The 17,825-nt window shown below is 41.5% G+C and overlaps 2 protein-coding genes across 5 annotated transcripts in view; one reads left to right on the forward strand and one right to left on the reverse strand.

Annotated features, from left to right (window-relative positions):
- Window positions 1–7,026, reverse strand: part of TMEM67 (transmembrane protein 67) — a 35,052-nt gene extending 28,026 nt beyond the window's left edge. The window contains exons 1-6 of one of the 2 annotated variants that reach the window (XM_055705607.1): window positions 6,672–7,024; window positions 4,601–4,689; window positions 3,063–3,156; window positions 1,474–1,573; window positions 945–1,014; window positions 780–854 (exon numbers count right to left, since the gene is read on the reverse strand). In XM_055705607.1, coding sequence (XP_055561582.1) covers window positions 780–854; window positions 945–1,014; window positions 1,474–1,573; window positions 3,063–3,156; window positions 4,601–4,689; window positions 6,672–6,873 — 630 coding nt within the window. In that variant the 5' untranslated portion in view covers window positions 6,874–7,024. Of the gene's footprint in view, window positions 1–779; window positions 855–944; window positions 1,015–1,473; window positions 1,574–3,062; window positions 3,157–4,600; window positions 4,690–6,671 lie in introns of both variants that reach the window. The other variant, XM_055705608.1, reaches the window with a different exon arrangement.
- Window positions 7,027–8,841: 1,815 nt separating this feature from the next.
- On the forward strand, window positions 8,842–15,455 carry RBM12B (RNA binding motif protein 12B). 3 transcript variants are annotated; one of them, XM_055703645.1, is made up of 3 exons: window positions 8,842–8,981; window positions 11,997–12,042; window positions 12,742–15,455. In XM_055703645.1, the coding sequence occupies exon 3, from the start codon at window positions 12,770–12,772 to the stop codon at window positions 14,867–14,869; it is 2,100 nt and encodes a 699-aa protein (XP_055559620.1). In that variant the 5' UTR covers window positions 8,842–8,981; window positions 11,997–12,042; window positions 12,742–12,769; the 3' UTR covers window positions 14,870–15,455. The 3 variants fall into 3 exon arrangements, with proteins under 3 accessions (XP_055559620.1, XP_055559621.1, XP_005445454.1); XM_055703646.1 differs by lacking the exon at window positions 11,997–12,042 and having other exon boundaries at window positions 8,875–8,981; XM_005445397.4 differs by lacking the exon at window positions 8,842–8,981 and having other exon boundaries at window positions 8,988–12,042.
- Window positions 15,456–17,825: the final 2,370 nt, after the last annotated feature.

The raw sequence follows: 17,825 nt of genomic DNA on the forward strand, positions 1-17,825 counted from the left end.
GTTATTTAGAAGATGGCATTTTCAGAAAGCAAGACCAATATATGCTATCAGGAAAAGTGAAGACTTTCTTTCAAGCAGTAGCCTTCAACATTAATTCATTTAAAAACAAACTACGTTTATTAGCCACATAGCATTTCCTGAACTTGGAACTACTTGGAAAACGGTCCTAACTTACAACAGATTTCAGAACTAATAAAAGTTCAATTGATAAAACAATGAAAACACCTTCATTCTTCTAAATAGAACATATTTTAATTAATTAACCAATTCAAAGAGTTCAGCAATTTCATACACAACCTCAAATTTTATAGATGTCCATTTTCTTCTATCAGCTGTAACTGTCTGACAACCAAAAAAGTCCTTTCAATCCTCCTACCTTCTTTCAAATATTTTATATGAACAAGTTTACATATTAAAAAAAAAGAAAAAAAGAGCCCAGAGGTCCGCATGAATTCTTCAGCATGTTTTTGTGATACAAGAGTGTGGTTTTGAATACATACAATTAATACAATAGACCACAAGTTACTTGTTTTGATACTAAGTTAATGTTTCAACTGTTTTTCAGTTCCCAAGAGGGCATGAACTTTCTTAAACATATCCCATTAGCACAATGCTTGCCCGGTCTACCTGTTTACACTCTATCTTGATGCAAATTACCTTGCAATCACTGTGATCAGATGACAAACCACCACCTTTGTTTTTCAGGAATGGAATTTAAAAGACTTCCTGAAAGTAAATAATGAGATTGCTTAAAAATGTTTTAGAATGAACACACTTACTAGCTGTGCAAAACGAACAGTTGCAACTCCCTTTGGGGGTAAACTTTCAGTAGCACTGAAACACAATCCCCCAGTCTGAAAAAGAAAAAAATTTAAAAATGGAAATTTATACACTTGTCAACATCTTTTTCTGAGCTTCAACACAATAAGCATTATTATACTTACTAAAATGTTTGGACTGCTGCACTCACAATACTTGCTTACATTGATGAATGTTTGTTCACATCTTACACACCTATGGATCACAAACATGATGAACTTAAAATGTAGTTAAGTATGAGATTTAGTACTTAGTGAAAACTGATTACACAGTATGCCTGATAACACAGTTAGCATCCTCACTAGTCCAAACTGAAATCCGAAAGACATTACTGATTTTTATTTACTGTCAGTGAAGAAGAAAAGAAATAATTATCAAAACAAGAATTCTGTTTCTGTTTCCAATCCAAAGCCTGCTTTTTAGTCACACTAAAGCAAACCAAAGCAAACCAACCAACCAACCAACCAAACCAAGCTGCTGATCATAGAAGGGCTTCAGTGAACACAAAACACAGTTTGGTATGGGGTTAAGGATTTCCAATTCACTGCTTTTAAAACTGTCATCCCAAAGATACAGAGTGTTCCTCAAGAATATTCCATTTAAACAGAACATGACAGGTTGAAATTTATCATCTCAAAGGCAAAGAATACTCACCTATTTCCTGACCCATCTGAAGCAGAGAATGATTGCTCACTTCCATTACAATGTACGCATAATGCTTCATTAAGCAAAATGCCATCGATACTTCTTTCCACTAAGTGGAAGAGAAAAGCAGCTGTGATAAAATTGCATGATTCACAGTATGTCACACAGGTTAACAAAAGCGTGAAAAAATAAAGTCTCTGCAGATCTAAAATAATGCAAATATTTTATTTTAAAGAAAATCAAGAGCACAAATTGCAAATAACATCCACTATAAATGGACATTCATATATGAATACGTGCATTGTTTATAGCTATGCAAATGCAGTTTATTTTTAATGGGAATGCATTAATTCATGTCCAGTTTTGTTATTCCTTTGTTATCTGTTCTAAACAAAATTTCAAACCGCAGCTTCACTGTAAAGCTAAAACTGAAAACATCAAGTTTACAAATCAATGGAAAAAGTAGTTTCATTTTCCTCTGAAATGATTAATGCAAATGACACAAATTCAGAGTTTCAAAACTGCATCTTCCAGCAATTAAATTATTGGGCAAGTGATTTCAAGTCTAATTATATATCCTTATGAAAAAAAGGATACAAAGAGAATCAAAAGAATTACAGTGTTCTGTCTTCTTGTATAATTACAGAATCAGCTTTGCTCTCAATATTTTAGCATAATGGATCGGAATGTACTTTTTAACTCCCATAACATTTAAGGGAGATGATTGGTATTCAATCTTCTACAGATTCCTAGGAAATTTTAAAATTTATTATCTGGAAAACAGTGATTCTGCAGTATCCTCTGGCAGAAATGTAACCAAGTGGATGTTATTAATACTTATTCAAAGAATAGCAGGCACATGGGAAGTGTTTCCCATCCTGTGTCTTTGAAAATAATGAAAACTCAGACTCCCAAAAGCTTTTTTGTTCTATGCCCTTGATGAAAATTATACTTTGCTCTTAGTTTTTTACTATGCAAGATAGGCAAAAATATAGTTAAAACAGGCACTAAAATTAACATTAAAATTAAGTTCCTGTATCTACTGAAATTCACCTGCAACTATTAGAGAGCATGAAGTAAGAGGCACAGATACAGGGAAGCATGTCACAGGCAATCACAGATACAGACAAGTGTCTCAGGGAAGCATGAAATCCACTGGTACTAATCCACACTAGTTGGCTTGGCTTGCTCAGGCTGTTCTGTTCCATCTACTCATATATGTGTAATTCCTGTACTGTGAAATACATTACATACTATATACTTCAAAACATTTTAATGTTTTTTCTTAGTTGCTACTGGCATTGGTTTTATTCCAATTTTAATGCCTCCACCCAGGCCAATGAGCTTAAAGGAAGTGATACACCAGTACTGATCTTTTGAATGTTTGCATAATAGTTTTTATTGCAATGAACAATGGTACATATTTCCCTATTTACTTTCAGGAATGAGGTTTAAGATCAAGAGGTATGTTGAAATTTTACATTATGTATGTAAACATACCATAAATTTCCTTTCTTATTTAAGAGGAAATCATGTCTTAATAAACTCAAATATCTAAACCAAGCACTAATACTTTGTAACGTGCATGTATTTCTTACCTAATATTTCATTATTGAGGCATTTACACTTTCCTTCTGGAGTTAGGCCTTTAGGGCAAATAATACAATTCCACCCATCTTGAGTAACTCCACTCTAAAATAAAATGCAAAACTATTACAATTATCAAAAATATAGACATCATCCAATATCTGTGAAGAATGCCCGATCCAGATATTATTTACAAGAAAATGTGTGCAGATACAACACTGATAACATTAATAAAACTTTTAAAGGAAAAAGAAAAAGAGCTGAACAACCTGGCAAAAGTAACTCCTGTGCAGACATAAACTAAAAAAGAGTGTTAAGTTTTTCTGAACCCATTAGCTAACATCCTTTAGTGAAGGTTAGAGTTGATTAAAAGTGGAAGGTTTAAAAAAAGATATAGAGGTTCTACACTGGAAAAAAAATATCAACAAATGTAACAATACATAAATAGACATTTGCATATAAATATACAGAAGTAAAGGAAATGAGGGAGTTTTAAGTGAAGCAGCTTATGTAACTGCATGGAATTTTGCACATACCCAAAGAGTTCACATCCACACTTATTTTATACTATGAAATCGCTGCACTACAGATCAAAACCAATGAGGAAAACAAAGATAACTGCTCATCCTCAGGTGATACTGGTGTTATTCCCTTCTCCGCTATCATAACTTTATATTGCATAAGCCTTGCCATAGGATCAAAGGCAAATGCCACCATTACAGGAAAGACAAAGAAATAGCAGAATGACCAAAACAGCAGTGGATATTTGTCAATGTCTTTGTCTAACTAGCAAGAAGATGGAAAGAAGAGGGAAATCACCTAATTACCCATTACCCATTGAACACTTTACACAACTAAGCTGGTCTCTTGAGAGGTCTTCTACAGTTACTGGAGAGAAAGAAGTATTCAGGAAGGTTTTTACCCTGAAAAGTTTTTGCTGGAGAACAATTATTTCTCTATTTACTACAGTGGGAAAAAGCTGTGTAAGCCTGGTGCCTCTGACTCAATGCTGTGAATATGACCCAAAATTATGGCTTTATTTGTCAAGAAAGGTAGAAAGAACTGACCAAACTACAAATATATATATAATTAAATTAATACAATAGCAACAGCTCACTTTGAAGTAAAAAGATAAACTATCAGGGCCTATGAAGATATAGCCTAAATATTACAATAATAGAATTTATATAAATAAATAAGATACTTATGAGCTGAAAAGCATCTTTGGCATTCTATAAAACAGTGATCTCCTGGCAAGGATAACATAACATGAAGCAGAAAAGAAAAGCAGTGGAAGGAAATTAAACATTTTAAATACTCTTATTTTGTCTGTGGGGTCAAATTTGTAATGAAAAAATGCCTGCAAAATAGGAGTAATAAACATTGCTAAAAAGATAAAAATTGCTACCTATAAGCATGGTTTTAAGAATTCTCAAGCAAAGACTATTATGTAAAATAATTCTAAATTAATGAAAAATAACTTCAGGTGGAAATTTAAAATTAAAAAAGCATTATTATTATGGCAAAGTATGAAAACTTCAATACTTACCATACTTTCTGGGCATTTTTCACAAACAAGGGAGGACCCTCCATTACTAGAAACCATCCTGTATCCTGGCTGACATACACATGAAGTACCTGAAGAAAAAACACAAATGCACTTTCAATCTATATAAAACTGACCTTTTTTTTCCCCCTCAGAGAATACCAAGAACAACTGCTATTGTTCCCGAGAGATCAATATAGATTATTAGACAGACAAATAAAGTACCTGAGATGTGTATGAGAATCACCTTGCTTTTTTAAAAATGTTCACGTTACAGTTTGTACAAAAATGTTTTAGGAAAATGTTACTAGGCTGACTGATACACCGGGGCAGAACAGGAATCCAGAGCTTGCGGTTTTCTGGGTTTTTTTAAACTAAACTGACTCAGTTGGTCTAATAACAGAAATAATCTCTCCCTCTAAATCTTCCCACAGTGCCATTCTTAGCCCATCCTCTCTACAACACCAGCATTATGTTTGAGTACAGTTTTTATGAATATGAAGTCAGCCCTACAAATAAAACAAGTTTATATGCAAAAGTTTTTCAAAATATAACTGTTGTTTGTAAAGCTATTTTAAACTCAAAGCTTTTAAAATTGCGGATGAGGATCAAGCTTTATACTGAATGGCTTTCAGTGAGTAACAGAAGATAGTTAACATTTAGGATGAAATTAAAATACACACTACTTTCATGGCACATCACTGCACACATCTGCTAGTGCTCAACAACTTCTTTTTCAGAAATGTTTCCAGTCTCACTGTCAGGGACCTCTCTCCATACTTTTAGACACATACTACAATCCAAAATTTATTCTATGCACTAATAAATCGTATTTATTATTATTTAAGCTTATTGAACTGTGCATGTAAAAATAATGTAAAATTATTTGGAAAGTTTTATAACCTTAGAGTACATCCTCATTAAACCAGTTTTACAGAAATAACATTTGTCAAAATGATCAACCATTCATACTTATCTATATAGAAAAAAAAGCCCAATAGGATTAGATCAATGAAGAGACTTGAGTTGTGACATTCACTGGTGATACCTAAATTTTTAGGCATGTTACTTGAAAGCAGAATCCATAGTGATGAGCCTAGCCATGGAGTGCATGGGCAGACTTGTGCAATGAAATTTGGACAGGATGCAAACAGCAGACTGAGTGGCAGCTACCTATGCTACTCCAGTCATATGCTGTGGAAAAAAAAAAAATCCTTAATCTCTCCCTGGAATTTCTCTCTCCTTGATGCCCTTGAGTTACAGAAAGGAGGATTCAAGCCTAAAAAGGTGATACGGATCTAGATACCCACATTATCAGGGAGTCTGAAAACTACTACGGTGCATTTTTTCTGCAAGTAAACTATGGAGTTGCTGTTTTTAAGATAACACGATGGTGGTGGAAGAGGCAACAAGCTTTTACGCAGCAGCTGTTAACGCAGCCATCCGGATCACTGCATCTGACCGGTTCTGGAGACAGTGCTGTTGGGGCTTAGTCTTCTATTTGTTTCTGTAAAGACAGCACTTGACTCCCACTTCTCGTGGACTGCGTATTTATAAAAGATGGACACTACCATACCACCGTATCTCCCAAAGAAAGCAAACAACCATCTGTATTTTTCATTTAGTGCAGTCGAAGTGCATAGCGTATGCTTGGAGCTCCCACGTGGGCCTTGGATGAGTCCGGGCACTGCCGAGGGGCTCGGGCACTAGACATCTCAGACATCCATGCGTTGACAAGGAGTTTCAAGTTATTGCAGTGTTCGATAACATAAATTCGGGGCCCTATAGAATTCTGCTGGTGAAAACGTGAGTACTTATAGCTACTCAAGCGCCCGAGGCATGAAAGATTATAAAATCAGGTCAGCGGAGGGTTCCCTGGGATGCGCCTCGGACACGGGCATGGCTGTGCTGTGGGCGCTGAAGGCTTCGCGGGAGGGGTCCTACCGCCACCGCCAACACCCGAGCCCCGACTCTGCCCCCCCCGCTGCCTGTTCCATCGCGGAGCTGCGCGATGCCCGCCGGCCCCGCGCCCGGGCCGCCCGCCTCCCCCGCGCCGCAGGGCCGGGTCGCTCACCGCCGGCGCTCTGTCGCTGGTGGGCCCCGCAGGGCCCGCAGGCCAGGCGGGAGACGTCGAAGTAGTGGGAGTCGCCGCAGTCGGCGGGCCGCTGCAGCGGGAGGGAGAAGCCGCGGGCCGGCGGCGGCAGCACCGCCAGGGCCAGCGCCAGCACCGGCAGCAGCAGCAGCGCGGCGGCGCCCCGGCGCCCCGGAGTCGCCATGGCTACCGCGGGCTGCCCCCGGCCGCCCTCCTTGGCCCGCGGCCGCTCGTACGGCAAGCGGCAGGGGCCCGCCGCGGGAGGCAAAGCGTTCGTGGCCGGGGGGCAGCAGCGCCGGGGCGGGCTGGCAGTGTCGGCCACGGAGGGGGACGCGGGCGGGGCCGGGGAGCGGCAGGGATGGAGCAGCTGGAAACAGAGGTGCGGCGAGGAGGGCTTTGTTCGGCTTGTGTTAGAACATGGAGCTGGACGAGACCAGTGGGAACAAACAATCGAGACAAGAGAGCGGTCTAGTTTGCACTTACTGGTCCCTGATCTCTAAAACTGTTACACAATGTATAACGCAAGTTTATATGTTCATGTTATTTTGCCCTGAGAGGAAAGCGGTAACAGGGCAAGCACACAAAATGCCTAGCGGAATGGATGCACAGCCAGAGTCACTTCCCTTTACCTTTTTCACCTGCCGGGATGCTCTTGTTCACATTCCCTCAAACATTACCAAACCTTTGCAGGGCACTTCATGTCCTGGATTTTAGTTACTCCTCGCTGCCCCTTTCCTGTGTGCTAACATTACCATGTATTATAGTTTGTTTTAGTTCTGCAGCTATATTCCTATATTATGCATTGCCGCTTGTTTCAGTATGATCACTACGGAGAGACTGCTAACCGACCTTAGCTGTGTAATTTCGTATCAAGGACAAAAAGAGTCGTCTAAAACTTACGGTCGCTGAGGAGACTGTAGGGTAGCTGAGGAGACTGCTGTAAAGGTAACTAATGAAACAAACATGGACAGCCATATAAGGGAAGTAAATTGAGGTTCAGTGTTTGGTCAGCTGTAACTATAGAGTTGACTATTGTTTCAGACCCCTTAGATGACTCTAAAACACCTATAAGGGGCCTATTGAATGAATATGTGTGATTTTTATGAGAAACATAATGCACAAACATATGCGTGGACCATATAATCCTGCTTGAGTGAAACATGGCATGCACATTAGGTGCAGTGATCCCCTGAGCATCCAGTGCTGCAATAAAGGAGTGCCTGCTTCTTAATGCTACATTGGTGGTGTTTTTATTCCCCGTTTTGTTGACACCAATTGCCTAACTATTGCAATTCTCTGTAGTAGCATTGCTTGGACGCCTATATACTTATCACCAAATGCTTTTTTCCTCATCAGGTTCCTGCTGCTAGGTTGAACAAGTTATTAAAGGCCAACCATAAATAATACAGATTTTTGACTCTCAAAAATGGAGCAGACAGGTATAGAATATGTCTAGAAATACAGGGGAGAATATGTAAAAGACAGGGAAAGTCAAGTGGGATAAACACCAGGATAAACTAACTACCCTGCTTGCACAACCAAAGTAGCCTGCCCCTGTCCTCCCACATATGTGGCCCTACACCTCTCCTCTTCCCCCCTTCACAGCCTGCCTGCCTTTCCTCCCAGAACCCCGACTCGAGCCGGCCCTGAGCTAGGTTACACAGCATCTCCGTACTCTCGGGCAGAGCCCCTCGGCGCCTGAGGCACCCACCGGCTCAGGCCAGTCAGCGCTGGCCGCACCAGGCCTGCCTTCCTCCCGCCCCTCTTCTTCAGCCGGCCAGCCGCTAGGACTAACGGAAACGAGGGACTGCAAACCACGCTTAACACGCCCAATCAACAGTAATCTAAGCGACACCGTCCCCTGCGCACACTTCGCTTTTACACGGCCACCGCACGGACCGAGGCCGGCCCGACAGCGCATGCAGACTGCCGGCGCGCGCCCCCCCGCCGGCGCCGAGCCCACCGCGCGCCAACGGGCCGCGCACGCGCACTGAGAAGGGCCGGGCGAGAGACCGCGCGTGCGCGCACGCGGGGGGTCCCGCCCCGCCTCCCGGCGGCGTCCGGAGGTTCCGTGTGCTCCGAGCATGCGCCGCGCCGCGTGCCGAGAGCGGGCCGGAAGGACTCGTGCGCCTTCCACCGTAGGGGCGAGGGGGAGGCGCCGGCGCAGGCGCAGTTCAGCCGCTGCTCGGAGTGTTGTGGGGGGAAGCGACGGGGGACGCCATCTTGGTGGTGCTGTGCTGGGAACGGCGGCGAGCGGGGCTCGGCGCGGAGCCTGTCCTAGTGGCGTGTCCGGTGGGTGGATGGCGTGAGGGAGAATGCCCGGCTCTCCGGGGCGCTGCGTGTGGCCGGGGGCGCGGGGTATGCGCCGTGAGCCGGTTCTCGGCAGCCCGGCCGTCGCGGAACCGCTGCGCGGCCGTTCCCCGGGCCACGGCCTCCTCATGCCGCCCGGCTGCCCCTCACCCTTCTCCCCAGCGCCTCCCTGCAGCCCCGTCCCGGTGCCGTGGGGAGGCCGGGCTCCGCCGCGGGGTCGGATCACACGCGGCTTTTGGCGGTCCGGGCCGTGTGGCGGCCTTCCCTCAGCCCGCTCCCCTCCCTCCCTCCCTGTTCCCCTTCCCGCCGCCCTGGGCTTGGCCCGCTGGCCCCTTCCGGGCCTGTGCCGCGCCGTCGGTGCTCGGGGCGCCGTGGGCTGTGGCGGCGGCGGGGCGGCTGCCTGGCGTTCTCCAGCTCGCCGCGCTCGGAAGCGGCGCCGTGCCCGAGCCGGGCGTGTTAGCGGGCCCTGCTGCGGAGCTCACTCGCCCCTTCCTTCTGCGATGTGGAAACTACCTTAGCAACAACTTCCTTTGACTCTTAAAGCTTATTTTGAAGACTAGAATGAGAAATCGTCTTCTGATCACCAGTTATGCTCACAGTGGTCTAGTTTTATAGTTGGGGTATTTCTGTGGGTGTTCTTTCTAGTTTGCATGCTCACTGCGTGCAGACTTTGTAATCTCTAAACGTTGTGGTAAAAACACTAGTTCAGGCTTAGCTTTCTACAATGTTTGCAAGTTGGGTTTTTTTTTTTTTAGTGAAGTGTTAATGGTATTTGCAGTTTTCTGAGGCTGTGGTAGTACTGTTTTCCAGTTAACTCAGTTCAAATATAAAACTTCTGTGCTTTTTAATTGGTGGCATGAAATTGTCAATCTGTTACTTAAGTCCTTGCTCTCTGAAGTTCTTGCTCAGTTAATGAACTGATCTTAAGTTTTGTGTGGCACTTTAATCCTAAAAGTCACTTTTTTTGGTCATTCACTTTAAATCGTTGGATGGCTTGTCTACACTTTCAACCAATGCTTGATTGTTTAAAATACAGTCAGTAAAAGCTTGTTATTTGAACTTGCGTTTCTGTTTGTGGACTTCTTAAATATCACAATATGATCTGGAATCACTGTGTCTAGTTTTCACCACTGAAGGCTGTGTGTTGTGTCCATGGTACATCGTGGAGAACTTGCTGTTTGTCACCGAAGAGATACTGAGGAAATCTGTTCTGAATGCTGTTTAAAAATTGGGATAAGAATGCAGAGTTGTGAAATTGAGAAATACTGCAGATTAAATACATCATGAAGTAGCAGGGCAGTGGATTTGATTTTCAAGACACGAATGTCCTATAAGAAAGTTCTGCCCTTGAATTCTTCTTGCTTTTTGGCATTGTCGTCACATCAGTTGAGAAGATGCATTAAAAAGTGTACTGGGTCTGGCTGGGATGGAGTTAACATTCTTCATAGCAGCCTGTATGGTTCTGTGTTTTGGATTTGTGGCTAAAAGAGTGTTGACAACACATCAGTCTTTTGGCTATGGATGAAGAGCGCTTGCACAGTGTCAAGGCTTTCTCTTTTTTTTTTTCCCTGTTCTGCCACCCTGGTGATTATGCTGGGAGTAGGCAAGAAGCTGGGAGGGGACACAGCCGGGACAGCTGACCCAAACTGACCAAAGGGATATTCCATGCCATGTAACATCATGCTCAGCAACAAAAACTGAGGTAGAGCCAGAAGAAGGTTTTTGTTTGATCATTTTGTTATGTTTTGGGGGTAATTTTTTATTGGCTTCCAAGGTGGTTATTCAGAGGCAGGCTGGACATCAGTCACCCTGTGGGAGATGATGAGTGATTTCCTTTGTTTCACTTTTTTCGCTTCACTGATTAAACTGTCTCATCTTGACCCACAAGTTTTCTTGACTTCGTTCTTCCTATTTTCTTCCCTGTCCTGCTTGTGGGGACAGGGAGTGAACAGTCAGCTGTGTGGGTGCTTGGCTGCTGGCTGGGGTCGTCCCGCCACAGAAGTACAGAGAACAGATGATCTTTAGTTAAGTTACTAAATAGGCAGTTGTTTTCAGTTTGTTGTGTTTACAGAGTGCTGATGTAGAAGTGACGTAGAATCAGTCAGTAACAGAATTTGGGCTTTGCTCTTGTATTGCTAAGTCAGGTGGAGTGATAGTTACTGTTATAAATGGAAAACTTGCCATCAGGATCTAGTGCTTTATGTTTGTTAGTGAGCAAGGGGTTTGTACACAAGGGCTGTTCTCAGTCACTTGTCATTGGAGCGTTTGGCTCTTGTTTTTTTAACAGGGATGTAGTCATTTGCTACAGAAGCCTGTGTTTTGTTCTGAGAGTACTGTGCTGTGTATTGTGTGTTGTTAGATAATGTTGAAAATGAGGATATGTTTAAGTCAGCGTATGAAAGTGATTCTTGTTCTTATGCTTGAAAGGTAGTAACCATCTAGAGAAAATACTGAGGTTTGCTTTGTAAACTGAAGCGCTCCCTGAGGTTTCTCCTTGTTGGATATTTTTGCTCTTTCATTTGATCGTCTTTGCAGTTTGTTAGGTGCAGTGCTGGACTGGTGAGTAGCATACTCTAGTGGACTTTGAAAGCAGGTGGATTTCAGAAGAATGGACGCATTCTGTAATCTTGAGATGGACTTACGCATCTTTCAAGGACTCAAAATAATTGGGAGTTTTTCCCTCGATATACTGTCAGTCTGTTTCATTTCAACAGTTCAGTGTGGCACAATTGATGACCAAGTAATCTCATCGTGTTTTCGTCATTTCCAGAAGGCAAATTTTGAATATCGTTTGCTTCTAAAATGGAAACACAAAGGTGCAGTGCATGGCATCTTGGAACATGGAAGGAGTTCTTCATAGTATCCCAAATTATGGGTTCATTACATGCTTGGCTTTAATACTAGCTGCTGCTATGGATGAGCTGCAGCAGTGTAGTACAGTATGTAAAGTGAAGTACAGATATCAGCCATTAATTATGTTTCATTTTCTTTCCACAGTTAAGTTGATTTTACAGAATTTATCAGGTCTTCAAAACAGAAACAGGTAAGCTGCCAAAAGCTTAACACTTCTCACTGAGTATTGTGACAAGATCACACATGGCCTTTTTTTCCTCACAGACTTGTGGCTGGGAACTAGGACAAGCTTTCCTGAGTGCATGTGGCTGCTGCAGTTAGTACTCTGACTACATGAAAGAGACAACGTTATTGAACAGAACTGATCACTGGGTAGAGCAACTTGTCAAAGCACTAAAGTCATCACTGTTCGTGAATAACTTCATTTTCTAGTGACATAGTTAGCCTATTTCCTGTCTCCTTTTATCATCAAGTATTTTCTGTGTTACGGTCACAAGTGTCCTGTTCAAAAGTAAACAGGATTTTTTTTGTTCCTCAGGACTAGGCAGAGATCTCTGGCATACAGTAACTATGCCTTGGAAGACTTTAGGTGTTCTTCAGGTATCATGGATGGTGAGGAGTGACTTAGGTGGATTTTGTTGCCCTTAGGACAAGGGACTATTGATAGACTTGTGCACGTGTGCTGGTGGAGTAGCTAATTGTTCTGAATAATGAACTTTGAGTGAATCTTGTTTTAATCTTGTTCTTGTGAACTTGTGGGTTTTTTTGATACCTTCTCTCTTGATTGAGACAAGGACATTCATTAAAAGGCTCTAGCTTCTTAAGTGTTAAGATACTGTAATAGCTGAGTACTAAAGACGTGCTATCATGTGTACCTTTTTGTCTGCAGGTGATTTTTGCTGTGGGTTGAGCTCAGCATGGCTGTAGTCATCCGTTTACAGGGGCTTCCTGTTGTTGCGGGTCCTGCAGATATTCGTCGTTTCTTCTTGGGATTGAATATTCCTGATGGAGGTGTTCATATTATTGGAGGAGAGATTGGGGAGGCTTTTATTATATTTGCAACAGATGAAGATGCACGGCGTGCCATGAGCTGTTCAGGAGGGTTTATCAAGGACTCACGCATAGAGCTCTTTCTCAGCAGCAAGGCAGAAATGCAGAATACCATAGAAATGAGCCGGAAACGATTTGACCGTGGGGGACGAGAAACTATGTCTGGCTCTAGAAGAACAGGTACTAACGGTTCTGGTGCATCAGGTGTTGGAGATATTCCACATTTAGTCACGGCTTTTCCAAAGGGAATAAGTAAACCTGGTTACTGTCCACCAAATCATCCGGAGGCTGGTTTCCATACCAATGGCACAAGACATGGTGATATAGGTATACCTAAATCAAGCTATCAGTCAAGAAAGGATTCTCATCCATTTAACCCAGATGATCTTTACTTATTTCTACGTGGTATACCTTACTCTGCAACAGAAGATGAAGTACGTGCTTTCCTTGCTGGGATACACGTGGATGGAGTGATACTGATAAAGCATCGCAATGGTTTAAACAATGGTGATTGCTTGGTAAAATTTGCTACGCCTGGTGATGCCTTAGAAGGACTTAAACGTCATAGACAATACATGGGTCAGAGGTTTATAGAAATTAGCCCATCTACAGAGGAACGGTGGATTGAATATGGTGGGAGGGTAGACATGCCAAATGAAATCGATGACTTTTTGTGTGAAGACCATTCTCCAAGAAGTTCAGGCTACATGCATTCAAGGAAACGTTCTCATTCAAGGTCACCAAGGAGACAAAGAACACGTTCTCGTTCATCTCCCAACCAAGAATATTACATACACCTAAGAAATCTATCTACTAATCTGGAGAAGAGAGATTTGAGGGCTTTTTTTCCTGATCTGGATATATGCAGCAAACAAATCAAGCTTCTAACGGATAAGCATCAGAGGAGGACTAGAGATGCCTTTGTGATGTTAAGGAGTGAGAGAGATTATCAGGCTGCTTTGGAATGTCATAGAAAGGTTCTTCTCAATCGTCCCGTTTACATTTTTCCAATTTCAAGAAAGTCAATGTTGAAAATAATTGATTCTTGTGAGAGGAAAAGATCACAGGACAGAGATCATCCTGGACAGGCCATACCAGAAAGAAGTTATCGGGAAGGTCATTCTGGCCCTAAGATGTGTGTTTATGTAAGGAATTTTCCATTTGATGTGTCAAAAATTGAAGTGCGGAAGTTCTTTGCGAGATTTGATATTGATGAAGATGATATTTACTTGCTCTATGATGACAAAGGAGTTGGGTTGGGAGAAGCATTAGTGAAGTTTAAATCTGAAGAACAAGCCATGAAAGCAGAAAATTTAAATCGTCGAAGATTCCTGGGAACAGAGGTATTAATAAGACTTATATCTGAAGAACAGATGCAGAAGTTTGGTGTAACTGTACCACTGTCTGCACCAAATGAAATGCAGGGTCATTCACATCCGTATGAGAGAGGTGAGCTTTCCCGTCCAGTTGGTTCACCATCTGGGCCACCACAAGGGCCACCCACACATTCATTTGGTCCCTCTGGGAACTTTAGGCATCCTCCTGAATTTAGGCACCCCCCTGAGGACTTCATGTGCCCTCCTAAGGATTTTAGAGGTCCGCCACCCCTCATGGATTTTGGTGGTGACAATGAACCTTTTGGCAGAATGGAGTTTGGGAATAATAAAATGGGAAGTTTTCCTGAAGGAAGATTTATGCCAGATCCAAATTTCAGTGGTGGTTCTGAACGCGTTGTTCCTATTCGATTGAAAAATTTACCTTTTAAAGCTACTCCTAATGAGATTCTGGATTTTTTCTATGGCTACAGAGTGATACCAGAGTCGGTTTCTGTACAGTACAACGAACAAGGATTACCTTCGGGTGATGCCATTGTTGCCATGACAAACTATGAGGAAGCTATGGCTGCTATTAATGAACTGAATGATAGGCCAATTGGTCCACGGAAAGTTAAGTTGAGCTTGCTGTAAAGGAGACAAAGATGCTCTAGAATAAAGCATTCTAGATATGACAGTATTGACAGTTATTTTTCACTGTTTTATTTACTGGAAGATGCAGAAGAAACAGTTTCCGTCAACGGTTGTAAATAATACCTAGTTCAGAGTTTAGCTCTTGGTTGAAATAGTGGTATGGTTAAGGTATGGGAACTGTATTGTGCCTACTTCTTGTGGCAGAGAAGAGCCCAGAAATTCTGGAGGACATTGAATGTCTTACATCAAGGTATAAAGGCATGGAATTGTAATGCTTTGGGTTTTGTTTGTTTTGTTTTTTTTTAGTTTGCTTTAATTCCATGTCTCATGACTTTGCATCAAATAAAAATGTAAGTGCTGGTTGATTGACCACACAAACAGTTCAAATAGATGAACTTCAGTGCTACCTGCATTAGTAAATAAAACTTCTTACTGAAGTTAGCTTAATTTTTTTTTTTTTGTGTAAACTGTTCAGGTTTTCTTCAGTTTCATGTGTTTGCAGGCATTCGTATTAAAAGAAGAAAAAAGAGTTTCCTGTTCACATTAGCTGCTTTGCAAGTTTTTTTAAATAAAGAAATTGCCATTACATGTGTGTCTTATATTTAAAACTTTTATAGTTAATGATCTGAACTCTTATGCTCAGCATATGTGGGTTTTGGTGAGAATGATGCTGGCTGCTTTCTCTGGAAAGAGTGAACTGATAGTCAACACAGCAGTGAATAGGTAGTTTACAAAGACTATAAAGTCTGTATTAATAGTTGGATAGGCTTTCTCTTGTTCTCACTTGCTGCTATACCTCGAGGCGGAAAATGAGTGTTGGAATTAGATCAAGAATTCTGACTTCAGCCTGAGCTTTCCGAGTGCTCTTTGTTTTATTCTCCACATGCTCATATTATGAATATTAACTTGTTAATGATGTCTGGATGCATTCCAGGTCAATCTCTGATTAGTTTTAACTAACATCTGCCACTGGCAACCAAGCTGACAACCAACTATGTTATTTTCTTCTGTAAGAAAATAAATGCTTACATCAATGTTTAGAATGCTTTGACTGGTCTGGTACCGGTGTATTTAAATTTTAGGAAGAAATAAAAGCTAGCCTGTTTGAGGGAAAACTGCATTACCAAAATTCAGGCTTAGCAGGGAACTTGATTGTATAGATAAGGACTTTGTTGATATTGCAGCTGTACTGAAGAGTACTTGGAGTACTAAAGAATTTTATGAAGTCTTAGTCCCCTCTCAAACTAAGACAACAAAGCTGCAACTTGGTGATGAAAGCTTGTTTTAACTTTTGCTTGGGCAACACAAGATACTTATAGGTTCGTAGAGTAGTTGAGATTGGAAGGGACCTGGAGGCCTCTAGTCCAACCACCTTATCAAAGCAGCATCAACTGGAACAGGTTATTTAAGGCCTTGTCCATTGGATTTTTAATAGCTCTATGGACTGAGACTCCACAGCCCTCTGGGCAGCTTGTTCGAGTGACTGATCACCCTCACTGGTCGTCCAACTTTAACTGCTTTGTTTATGTAAAACTATCGTTGTTAAACTTCCATCTAAACTCAAAGTAGAAGCAAACAATTTTTTTTTTGTTCTATAATTTTCAAAAGGCTAGCGTAGCCTCATTTCTTCTGCATATTATTTGTCCTCTGTTTTACGTGCTAGGAAAAAAAATTTTGAATGAGAATGCCCAGTCTGTATATGTAGATTCCTCTGAGCAAAGAAACTTAAATGTGGCTAAATTTTCATATTCTGAACACACATACTTTTTTGCTGTCTGGTAGGGAATAACTTCCAACAGTGTACTGTTCTGAGTCATCCTCTGAGTTTAAATGGAATTGAAATAAACCCCAACAAATTGGTGTTTCTATTTCATAGCTGCTGTAGAAGAGATCAAGGAACCGGGAGACTTTGTAGGGAAAATAAAGATGTATTTTGAGAATCCTCAAAATAAACTTGTCAGACCTAATTATGCTGTTGGAAATTTCATCATGATATTTTTGTAAGATAACGTTATTTCTTCAGTACTAATTCTTGCCTCTGTATTATCAGCTGTGTTGTAAATGTGAATGCAACTAACTTCCAGTTAATCAGCTTTAGCTGATTTGTTGGTTTTGAAGTTCTTCTAGCTAATAAGCAACAGGAGATTTCAAACACTGAAAATAAATCGGTAAACTTTCACCGTGTCTCTAGATTAGTGTTGCACACACACGTGAATTCTTGTAATGAAAAAAAGGATTTGGAAGCTGGAAAGATAGGGCAGTTTAGTAGGCTTTTTGCTAGTTAAGTGTGAGATTATCTTTCAGAAAATGCGTTATCTGTTCTCAAGAAAGTTAAGCGTAATTCCTGGTAAGATACCATTAGTTTTTGGGATGGAAAACTTCATAATCAAAGCATTTCAGAATGGTTTTTGTGTGCCCTGTAGCTGATTTGTCTTTAATTTGAAGCCAGATTAGAGTTTATGACTACTCTAGGTTAATCTGAAATGTCTTGATTGCTAGGCCAAAGAAGTGGGTTTTTTAAAAAGTCTATAAAGATAGAATTTGTACTTCAAAGTATGCACAGGTGATCTGAAGCATAGGGAAACTGGGAAACGGATGGGAGTACATCAGTTAATTAATAATGTTGATGAGACAGTTGAGTCACACTTCATAGCTGTTGTCTTGCTAGTATGTTTTGGTTAGTGTTTTGTGTTTTTTTCCCCTCACCTGGGACGATTATATGTGTAGCTGATTCTGCCTGAATAGGTGGTACAGGTGCATGGTGTGGTGACAGCATTTCCTGTTAATAGGGTTTTGTAACTTTAGATGTTTAATGGTTTGGAGTTGTTGTACTTTCAGTATAAAGGACAAATCAGAGACTGTCTATAATTACATGGCTTGAGTTGCTGCCCTTGCTTTTTAGGTACCATCCATATAGCAAGAGTAACTAACAAATGAAACACTGCAGTTTTGGTAT

Source organism: Falco cherrug, chromosome 3 (assembly GCF_023634085.1).
Source record: "Falco cherrug isolate bFalChe1 chromosome 3, bFalChe1.pri, whole genome shotgun sequence".
Taxonomy (NCBI): Eukaryota; Metazoa; Chordata; class Aves; order Falconiformes; family Falconidae; genus Falco; species Falco cherrug.